General features: G+C 50.8%; 2 protein-coding genes across 3 annotated transcripts; both read right to left on the bottom strand.

The window, feature by feature from the left end:
- Positions 1 to 275: 275 nt before the first annotated feature.
- Positions 276 to 5,236, bottom strand: LOC119365899 (F-box/LRR-repeat protein At3g26922-like). 2 transcript variants are annotated; one of them, XM_037631547.1, is made up of 5 exons: positions 1,913 to 5,236; positions 1,609 to 1,675; positions 626 to 750; positions 439 to 549; positions 276 to 370 (listed from the first exon to the last, which is right to left on the bottom strand). In XM_037631547.1, exon 1 carries the CDS (start codon positions 5,089 to 5,091, stop codon positions 3,541 to 3,543), a length of 1,551 nt encoding a protein of 516 aa, XP_037487444.1. In that variant the 5' UTR covers positions 5,092 to 5,236; the 3' UTR covers positions 276 to 370; positions 439 to 549; positions 626 to 750; positions 1,609 to 1,675; positions 1,913 to 3,540. The 2 variants fall into 2 exon arrangements, with proteins under 2 accessions (XP_037487444.1, XP_037487445.1); XM_037631548.1 differs by having other exon boundaries at positions 439 to 518.
- Positions 5,237 to 6,072: 836 nt separating this feature from the next.
- Positions 6,073 to 8,904, bottom strand: LOC119365901. Its single transcript, XM_037631549.1, has 5 exons — positions 8,243 to 8,904; positions 7,808 to 7,896; positions 7,642 to 7,681; positions 6,789 to 6,920; positions 6,073 to 6,684 (listed from the first exon to the last, which is right to left on the bottom strand). The coding sequence occupies exons 2-5, from the start codon at positions 7,836 to 7,838 to the stop codon at positions 6,387 to 6,389; spliced, it is 501 nt and encodes a 166-aa protein (XP_037487446.1). The 5' UTR covers positions 7,839 to 7,896; positions 8,243 to 8,904; the 3' UTR covers positions 6,073 to 6,386.
- Between the last annotated feature and the right edge of the window lie 1,213 nt (positions 8,905 to 10,117).

Here is a 10,117-nt window from a genome sequence, read left to right as displayed (position 1 = left end):
ATTATGAATGAGAAAAATAAATAATGATAATGCTTGTAAGTTCCACCGAAAATGAAAAGCTACCAGGTAAAAGAAATGCTGAGAAGGGTAGGACGATTATAGATACACAGATTATAAACAAAAATAAGATACAGTGCTGGTGTTGCCATATTTAAATTTGAGGTTTTTGGAATTATTAAGAGAGAAATGTTTAGGCACAATAGTACAAGTAAATAAATTCATACAAATGATGTTAACATCATGTCTTATAATCACATTTCTTTGATTCCTCTTACCTGGTGTTCTCCACAGTTTCGGTCCAGCAGAAAAGTGTGAATGGGGCCAGTGTGTGGTGAACAAAAGAGTTCATCAAGCCAGTTCTCTCCTTAACCTGGGAAGAAGGGTACTTGAGTTGGATCTTTATTTAGCCTGTCATAGCAATTTAAGTACAAATCTTACTTCGGGTAGGATCACTCAAAAGTTGCCAGGCTCGGCAGGCTTTGGAAACAAAAAGCTCTGCTCTTCTTCTTTCTGCCCAGCTTTGTAAAAAATAAAGAATCATCTATAAACCTGCCCAATAATACTGAAAATAATTCGAATACCCCCAAAGGAGAAAGTTGCAGATAGAGTGCAAAATAGACTTTACTTAATTGGAATGTGAGAAGCCGTTTGATTACGCTACATTCTGAAGTAACCGAAAAAGACTAAACTGTAGACTCTTTTCCTGGTCGATGTTGTGAAGAAAGTCCACTTGGGAACTGAAGTGGCTCTCTATAAACAAAGATAAGAAAAAACATCTCAGTTGTTCATGGATGAAAGATGATAAAAAATCCTCTCCTTCTACAACAGGTAACTGGAGAGCTGGATCTACAGAAAAGCACAAAGAAAGAAGAAGAGGAATTTGAGAAAGCACTAATTGTATATGTTTTTTTGATAGATTTCTTGCCAACAAAAACAATCATATTTCAGTAATAAGCATCTAGCTAGAGTTCTTAGGTGGTTCATTGCTAATCGTAGTTGGTCTAGACGCATGGCACTTCCAATCAGATTCCATAGCAGTGGTGTGCAAGGAGAAAAGCACCAACCATGCAGGTGCCAGTATTAGTAATCTTTACGAGCAGCAGGTGAAATATGTTATAGGGGTGTTCCTTTTCACAAGAATCAAGCCCTACCTCTATTAAGGTTTCTCACTAAATCTCATTTGATTCGGTAATAGGAGCCGAAACCTCTTCGACCAGTCTGGGCGGAATCTTGTATCTAAACAACTACCCAAACAAAACAAAACAAAACAAAACAAGAAGTCCTCAATGGATCTAGGCACAGACTTATGGTCAGAAGCAGTTGATTTAGCGACACGGACTGAGAAATCTCTGCAGGAGGAAAGGAGGAACGCAATCCTCAGTAACCAATCTACGGACTAAAGATTTACGGTGGCGTCATGCCTTGACGAGAGAAAAGGAAAGGGACGTCCACAGTTTAGATTCTGTCTCCAGCTGCCTCCAATGGTGGTGGAAGGTCGTTTTCATGGCGCTCGCACTGCTGGCGCCTAACGCCGAGTTGAGGCCGAGGGACAATAGGCGAAGCCACATCCCACATATCCATATCTTATGCAGTGAAATTATAACATACCTCCACAATCAGGCACGCACACACTGGAAGCACCAAACATTCAACAATCCTTTCTTCTTTGCAAAAACTGTACAGACATTAGATATGTCATTTTATCATATAGGAACAAACTAAGAGTGTGTACAACAACATTATGCTTGCGTGTAAGGATCTACCATCCTAAACAACCTGATGCATATATATAGCAAAAATAATAGTGGACTGTAGTATGTCATGAATATTTACGAACAGATAAAAATGGAAAGTAAGCAATCATATGAATACAGTGACTATGGAATAAAATATGACATTCGAGTAAACTTACCTTTGAGCAGCCATTGGGATCCTCAGTTTTAGAACTCAAGAACAAAAGTAACCCCAAAAACACCCTACAGAAATTTGTTGAACCAATAAGCCAGAAGCAATCCCAAACACTTGGGTGACAATAACTGCAACAAATTAAAAGCGGAAAACAGCATCAGCAGGAGCCCGAGCAGAGTACGTATATTGAGTGCCAAGGGATTGTATTGGGAAAGGGAAATCTGCATCAAAATTGAGGATGAGGGGCGACATAGTGGAGAAGCGTAGTTCTGGATGCTACTGCAGTACTGCTGGAGGAAGAAGGGAGAATAACCTGGGTGACCGTACAGAGCATATGTAGGTACCTGACCTCCACCATCCGTCTTGAGGCGCACCTCACTCCATTAAAGCATTAATGTTCTGTAGAAACGGCTGCTCCGCGCACTGCATCCTCATCAATCTCTGTCTATGTGTGCATAGAAACTAAAGATTAATTGTGTGTTTGAAGTCTAAGCAGAGCAGTTTCCAAAAGATGAGGCGCCATTACCCCCTTTCTACCTCGCTGGCGATCTCCCGGTGCTGGATCGACCGGCCATGGATTCCCTCGCACGCGACTGGATCCACTCGCGCCTGTATCCAGCACCCGCGGCGTCCTCTCTGTATCGACCTCCCGTGATTCTTTCCTCTCTCTCGATTTTTTTTCTTGTATATTACGGAGACGAGAGCGCTGTGTCTCCGAGCGTCGTTCACGATATTGGGCTGAACATGGAGGCCCAGTTAACCACATGGCTCCAAAAAAGTCATGGGAGTAGCTGCCCTTACAGCATGTAGCCCATTTCGAGGCAAACACAGCATCAAGGGATGATCGAACGATCAGGAATGTCCACTGGACTAAATCAAACGGCCAGGAACGCTCAATTCGTGAGAGGGCAGGGATTAGGTGCGGTTTTACTGTCTTTAATGGTCAACTAGCTTGCCATCCACATTCATTCATTTTCAGCATAACCCTCCTCTGTTACCTGTTATTTCGCATGTACGTTTTGAGCGCACACCTGAGTTACTTTGCGGTCCACTTCACCACTCGGAAAACGATCTAACCCGCTCTTTGCGGTGTCTAGCATTCCCTACTGACCACACAACCCAAACTCCACATAAAATAACAACATCTTCATCACCATATACCTGGTCGCCTTTGAGATCAATGGCCCAATTAGCTCGGGTGAATTTCTGTTACCTTGACTGACTTGCCCTGAGCTCCTGCTAGGAAAGCTTCGCCCAGTGCATTCAAATATCACATGCCAAATGGTCTCCTTTCACCCATAAGATTGATAGAACGGAATCCGTTCAATATGTCTCTCATTCAATATGGCACGACCTGGTATAAACTTCTTACTGACGCCACCAAAAGTTATGAGCATTTGGCGGCACTTTCATTTGGACCAACGGGGAATTAGCAAAACCAAGACTTTATATTATTGATGACTCCCAGTTAACCGTGAAAAGATTTTTATTTTTTATCAGAACTCGTTCATAGACGAAACCTTGACTAGGAGTTCCTCTCTTGCTTCTACTTGCACTACTAAGCTACGTGTTCATTAATTTGTCAAGTAATCTACTTGTAATCAATAATGTCATGGTCAAAATTTACTCCAATTACATGAAACTCTTGTCTGGCTTGGCCACTACCCAGCTCTCGATCTCCTTCCTCAGCTCAACCTGCACGGCGAACAGCCCCTTGACAAACACGACACACATCCTTTCGAGCACAAGCGCATTGCGAAACAGCAGGCTGGCCAACACCCTATGCTGCACGTCACACTGGTAGTTAACCATATTGATCTCCTTCAATCGACGACGCAGGCACGGCAACGAAAAGCACGAACTGTCGGGAACTCTGAGATTGCAAAGATCCACGGACCGGTCGTACTCCTCCTGATCATCACCTACAACCCTTCCATAGAGCTGTCGGTACCTGATCTTCTCCTCTCTTCGTCTCCGCTTCTCCACGTCCTGCTGCCGCTCCTCCATGTAGAGCGAGAGAACCTCGAGGTTTGGCGTCTGCTCCAGTATCCTCTTGACCGTATCAACGGTGTCACTGTTTTCGATGGGACCCTGTAGCTCAAGCCGCGTGAGGTTGGCAAACAAGGGGGACACCGTGAAGAATTCACTGCCCAAGCCACGGTGGTGCAGGTGCAGGTGTTTTGAGTCCGAGACTATCTCAAGGAGTTTTCTGAACCGGACAAACTCCGACTCATTGGATCTCACCTTGCAGAAGCGGATGGTGCACGAGGACACTGCCGGTGAGCCGCGTAGGGACATGAGCGACTCCTCTGGTACGGAGCCGCTGTATTCTAGGCATCTTAGCGTCGACGCGTCGATGCTTACTTGCGTCACGTTGTGGCAGCACCGGAGGGCGAACCTACGGAGGCGTTTGTCGAGAACGGTGAGTTTTTTCAGACGGTTGTTGGCCTCCAGCGTCAAGTCAGCAAGTCGGGGGCAACTCCAGATGAGTTTTTGGATGGTTTCTTCGGAGTCACCTCGTATGCTGGTCAGGCGCAGCGTCTCGAGAAATGGCAAGTCGACGACCTCGGGTAGATTCAGTTTGCAATAGCTGAGGCACATCGTCCGCACGGCTCTACAGGAGAAGAGCGTTCTCGGAAGGACATGCCCCCACGACTTATTGTCGTTCGACTCTTTTTCTTCGTCGTCGCCATTAACACTGCCGCGTGCACAGATGGGGCCGATGAAGAAGCGCAGGTCAAGGTGGAGCTCCTGGTCTTGGGTGCGCTGCCGCAGCACCTCGAAGAGCCACTGGTCGACGGCGACCTTGTCCCACCCATGGTAGCTGTCGAAGGCGAAGCGGAAGCTGCGCAGCGGCACCATGAGGCCGGGGCGCCGGCGGCGGTGGAGGAGCGCGGCGCTGATGCTCTGGAGGAGCGCAGTGCTGCAGCTCCTCCTCTCCTGTGCCTCGTAGAAGTAGGTGTCCCAGTCGCCGGCCCTCTGGCCCTCACGCTCCTCGGACGAGATGGTGTGGACGCTGCAGAAGATGTCGCGCCACCGGCGGCCAAGCATGGCCGCACGGCCGGCTTCCTTGGTGGGCAGGAAGGAGAGGACGTGGCCCAGCAGGTCGTCGGGGAGGTCGCTGATGCGGTCTCGCCGTCCCGACGAGGATGACGACGGCTTCTTGCGCGAAGGTGAAGCCATACCGGTGCCTTACAGGTTGCAGCTTCGGTTCAAGCCTTCCAGGAGAAGCCGGCTATTCGATCAAACGAGACAGGAGATCGATCCGAAGTAGCACTAGCAATATATCAAGGATTTCCGGCGCAACGAGAGAGTCTCGTATCCGTTTCATAGGCGGTGGTGGTGAGTCACCAGCGTGTTCCTAACGGACATCAAAACAGAGTCGGTGGATATCTGTGCGAGCGCCGACTCAAATTTCCTCGTCAAATACCAAAGGCGCGCGACGGGCTGGGCAGCATAAAAAAGAAGCACGTACGCATCGCGTGATTGGCGTCTCGTCCATCGACGGAGATGAAGAGGGGGAGGCAGGAGGACCGGCTGAGCGCTCTCCCGGACAAGGCGCTCCAGCTCGTGCTCTCCCACCTCCCGTCCGACGAGGCCGTGTGCACCAGCGCGCTCTCTCGCCGTTGGCGCGGCGTCTACGCGGCCGTCCCCGTCGTCGACCTCACGGACCCCAAGAAAGGCACGCTGGACCGCTGGTCCGGCGGCAAGAACCGCCCGGTCTGCTTCGACCAGATGGTGACGGGCGCGATCCTCTGCAAGCCCCCCGGGACGCCCATCCGCACCCTCCGCCTCGACGCCATGTTCCCGCCACAAGACCTGCTCGACCAGTGGGTCGTCTCCGCCGTCTACTCCGGGATCGAGGAGATCGACGTCAAGCTCAGGTACTGGCACGACCCCGGACGCCGGCTCTGCCCCTTTGGCTCGTCGGAGAAGGCCTCGGCGGACTTCGAGGTCCACCAGCGGAACAGAAACATCAAGACGCAGCCCCATCTCTTCGGGTGCAGCACGCTCCGGCGCCTGCGGCTCACCAACTGGACGCTCGACCTGCCGCAGGGGGTGGTCGTCTCGTCGCTGGAGACGCTCTACCTCGCCAGGATCATGGACCCCAAAGGGCAACTGCAGCTGCTGCTCTCAAGTTGCCCGCGCCTCGCCGACCTGACGCTGCAAGAGCTCCCGAGCATCACTGAGATCTCAGTGAAGAGCGCACACTTGCGGAGGTTCACCATGATCTGCTGCCACCATGCCAGCCACGTCAAGCTGCACAGCTCGCGCCTGAAATCACTGCACTACAAAGGCGGCATTCCCCTCGAGTCGCTCTTCGATGTTGCAAACTACAAAGGAATCATGGCGCTGACGATAGAAATCTGTGAAGACCTCTCCAAAAGGAAATCAGCTGAGGTTGCTCCAGTCACAGGACTCATCAGCCAGTGCACCGAGCTGGCGCATCTCCACCTTTCCTTACGCCCATCAATGGCTTACCACAGCAGCGTGTTCGCAGATGCCGTACGGGGGCTACCTCTCAGGCAGCTGGGCCTCAAAGGCTGCCTGCGCGAGGGCCATGCCGTCCGGTCTGTCGCCGTCTTGCTTCGTGAAACCAAGAACCTGGAAGTATTGTCGCTGTTACCTCTGGGTCGGCCCAAAAAGAAGGAGTCCTGGATGTCTGATGGCGAATCAGATACTGAGACTGAAGACGACGGTGACGATGAGGTTGACCGTAGTAGCCGTGTGACCAATAGTTTGTGGCAGATGTACATCAGATGCTTGGGCCATAAGCTGAAAAGAATCAGCATTGTAAATTATAAAGGACTACAACTCGAAAGAATACTTGCACATTTTCTGCTTGACAGGGGTAAGACTTTGGAGGAATTCTCGGTTACCTCACCAGTTGAAAGTTCCCAACGAAAGGACCAGATGGCGTGGCTGCTAAGATCCTGGAGACACAACCGCCATACCAGAGTAACCGTACATTGAATTGAAGGCAACAAAAGTTGTGATTGCACTTGTAGAAACTGGGATTAGAGGGAAAAAATAGTATTATTTCTTTTGGTAGCACAAGGATATGATATGTATCATGCTTGAATATTTCTATGTTAAATTTAAGTTCCTTTTTTTAGTAACATGGGAATCCAACTAATTGGCTCTGTAGTTGAAAGTATAGGAGCTGATAAGCACACATCAATACAACATGATAGGTATCATGCTTGAATATTTCTCCTGTTAACTCTACTTTCTTTTTTAGTATCATGGGAACCCAACTAATTGGCACTATAGTTGGATGTACAGGATCTGATAACTCCATAGTCGCAGAAGGCATAAAATTCTAGTATAAAAGAAACCAAATAACACGGTATAGCTGATAGTTTGCATCTGACAAGGTTATCGACATTTTATTTCCCAGGCAACAGTAGTTTATACATGAGTTGCAATGATAGTAACAAAATTGTCTATGGTATTATTAAGCTGGGTTGGACGAACAAACTACTTATCAGGCAGACAACACAGCGCCTAGAGGTCATGAAGAAGTTCCATACACAAAGAACAGAACAACCTCGATATCAAAAAGAAAAAGAAAAAAAACTTGAGGTTAAGCTGCTTGAAAAGTTCCACTATATGGAGATACAATACCGGCAGATCTATGAGAAACTCAAGCTACTCAATTATTAGGCATGTGAACAGGATCTGAGGAATACAGCATGCAAAATTAGCTAACATAAGTGAGTTATTACTTACATAAGGATAAACAAATCCCCCAGCAATGCAGTGCTCTCACCTACAACATGTAGGAAGGTGTAGGAGGGCATGAATACTCAATACCGCATGGCAAGACTGAAAGAGGTTTTGAGGCATAGGTCAGCGGAATCAGATAGACAGCTATCTCAGAAAGATAGATAAGTACCACAAGTGAGCAGCCGTTTGAAGCTGGTCATATTTGCAGAGTTTAATGCTATTGAAAGTTAGACCTTGAAGTAAAGATGAACAATGACCCTGCAAACAAAAAGAACCCGTGTTAGAGTGGATGAGGTAATTGTATGATAGGACATCACAAGATTTACACTGCAAATCAGCAATCAACCATCAATCAGGGCAAATTAAATGGATTCAAATCATTAGTTTTTTCTTGAAATACGGAAGAGCAAGCCTGTAGCATATGGAAAGCTTGTGTTGTATCTGGTCTGAAAGTGTTCGCCAAACGGTCAGAAAGACAATAGAATACAGATCTTTAAGTCTTTCCCTAAAATCAAGCACATAACTGAAGACATGAATGCAATGCAATCCATTATGTTTAGAGAATGTTGAGAAGAGTGATAAAAGAAGCAGCAAAGAGCAAAACCTTCAATGGCCCGTGCAGTCTGAAGGCTGCAGCATTCTCAGTTTGAAAACAGAGCTGGCATACACAAACATGCCATGGGGACTAAGCATTCTGAACACTCCACTATTAAATAAATGTGCCGTTGATAAGGTTTGCAGGTATAGAGATGACAAAGTGCTACACTAAAACGTCCCTTTCTTTGAGCGATGAAGCTAGCCCAGGTCAAATGAGTGCGGGTGGAATTGCTACGGGGCGTAGTAGCGCAGGATCGCGATTTTCTGGAAGTTGTAAAATACTGTAGGAGAAAGGGGAAACGGGCACTGAAGCATTTGGTCGAACACGTAGCAGACACCCGCGGCCGAGGAACGGGTACGCAGAGGCACGTCGGCGCGTGGCCGCGGAAGGAGGGCAGAGGGGGCTCTCCTCCAAGCGGCGGCGGAGGACGGCGGCGCTCCGAAGCGGGAGGCGGAGGCGGCAAGAGGCGTGCCGCGGAGCGTATCACGGTCGAGAGGTCGGACGGGACGGGTTGCAGGAGGGCTTGAGCGCGGGGCAGGAGCTCGCCGTAAGGCGCGGGGACCAAGGTCGGTGCCACGGCCCGAGGAGACCACCGATGGGACGGCGGGAGCGGGAGCGGGAGGCGGGGGCATGGCAGGTCAGGTGCAGAGGAGGGCGCTCCTGGATGGGGCAATTGATGATAACCCCCCAGTTCGCGCGCCTTCGATCATATGCCCCCCTTTGTGTCACTGACATGTGGGGCCACATGTCAGTGACACAAAGGGGGGCATATGATCGAAGGCGCGCGAACTGGGGGGTTATCGTATATTTTCCTCTTCTGGATGGAGTAGTGTTGCACTCGATAGTGGAAGTGGGACAGGGAACACCGCGGTTTGTCACGAAAAAGGGTTTCCCCCGCTTTAGATTATAAAGCAACGTCCAACCGATACAACCAGTTAGCTGGGGCGGCGACACAAACAAGCCCAAAAGAAAAAGGGAGAGAAAGAAAAAAAACAAATGCCGACGCCGGCAGCTCAACTAAGCAAAGATGACCGACACCCGCTGCACCCACCGGAGAAGAACCACCGCCCGCCAAGCACTCCGAAGCCTCGCGCACCAAGCAACATCTTCAGGAAGAAATGCGACGACGACGCCGCTGCTGCCCGGACAAGTCCTAGGATTTCCCCCGGTACGCGGGTGGCAGTGGGGAAGGGGGTATCACCGACGCCCCTCAGGAGGGTCCGGCAACGCCCACGGGCGTAGCCGCGCCGGTGGCGAACGAGCCGCCAGAGATTTCTCCCGCCCCGAAACCACCACCGCCACCCAAGACAATCGGAAGCGCACTGCCCAACATGCCGCCCACCAGCCTGTGCCACCACGGATATCGCACCATCTTCACCGTTTCACCGAGGCCACCAACACGAGACCTGGGGGTAGGACGAGAAGACATCGGGCTCGAAGGCAACCACACCGCAGCCGACAGGAGGGAACAACCTCCACCGTCGCGCGGAGCCGACCGGACATGGCAACAGGGACTTGCCGGGCCACCACCGGCCCGGCCGGACCCCAACGGGTCCGGACAGTCCCTGCAGCCACGCTGCAGCACGCCGGCTGCCGGAGCCACCACCACCGCAGCCACGACCCCCTCGTCCCACCACCAGGGAGCCACGTCGTCGCGCACCGGACCGCAGGCCCGCCCCAGCCCAGATGGGGCCTGAAAGGGCCCAGATCTGGGCCGAGCGGGCGGGCGCCGCCGGCCAGCCGCCCACCGCGCCGCCCCGCAGCCAACGGCCACGCCGCCGCGTCGAGGGCACCCGAGGCCCGCGGGACGCCGCCGCCGAGCCTCACCGCCGCCAGCCGAGCAGCACCGCCGCCGGGGAGGAGGGAGCACCGACTCTCCCT

The sequence above is a fragment of the Triticum dicoccoides genome, chromosome 2B (genome assembly GCF_002162155.2).
Source record: "Triticum dicoccoides isolate Atlit2015 ecotype Zavitan chromosome 2B, WEW_v2.0, whole genome shotgun sequence".
NCBI lineage: Eukaryota > Viridiplantae > Streptophyta > Magnoliopsida > Poales > Poaceae > Triticum > Triticum dicoccoides.
The sequence above is the reverse complement of the archived record's forward strand: the minus strand, read 5'-3'. Positions and strand labels throughout refer to the sequence as shown.

What these genes read in the sequence shown, in the direction of transcription:
- LOC119365899 (XM_037631547.1), bottom strand. Translation starts at nt 5,091, where the DNA reads ATGGCTTCACCTTCGCGCAAGAAGCCGTCGTCATCCTCGTCGGGACGG.
- LOC119365901 (XM_037631549.1), bottom strand. Translation starts at nt 7,838, where the DNA reads ATGACCAGCTTCAAACGGCTGCTCACTTGTG. An exon ending in GGGGATTTGTTTATCCTTAT is followed by an intron (nt 6,921 to 7,641) that starts GTAAGTAATAAC and finishes CTCTAATCCCAG; the next exon opens with TTTCTACAAGTGCAATCACA. An exon ending in GGGAACTTTCAACTGGTGAG is followed by an intron (nt 6,685 to 6,788) that starts GTAACCGAGAAT and finishes GATTCTTTTCAG; the next exon opens with CTTATGGCCCAAGCATCTGA.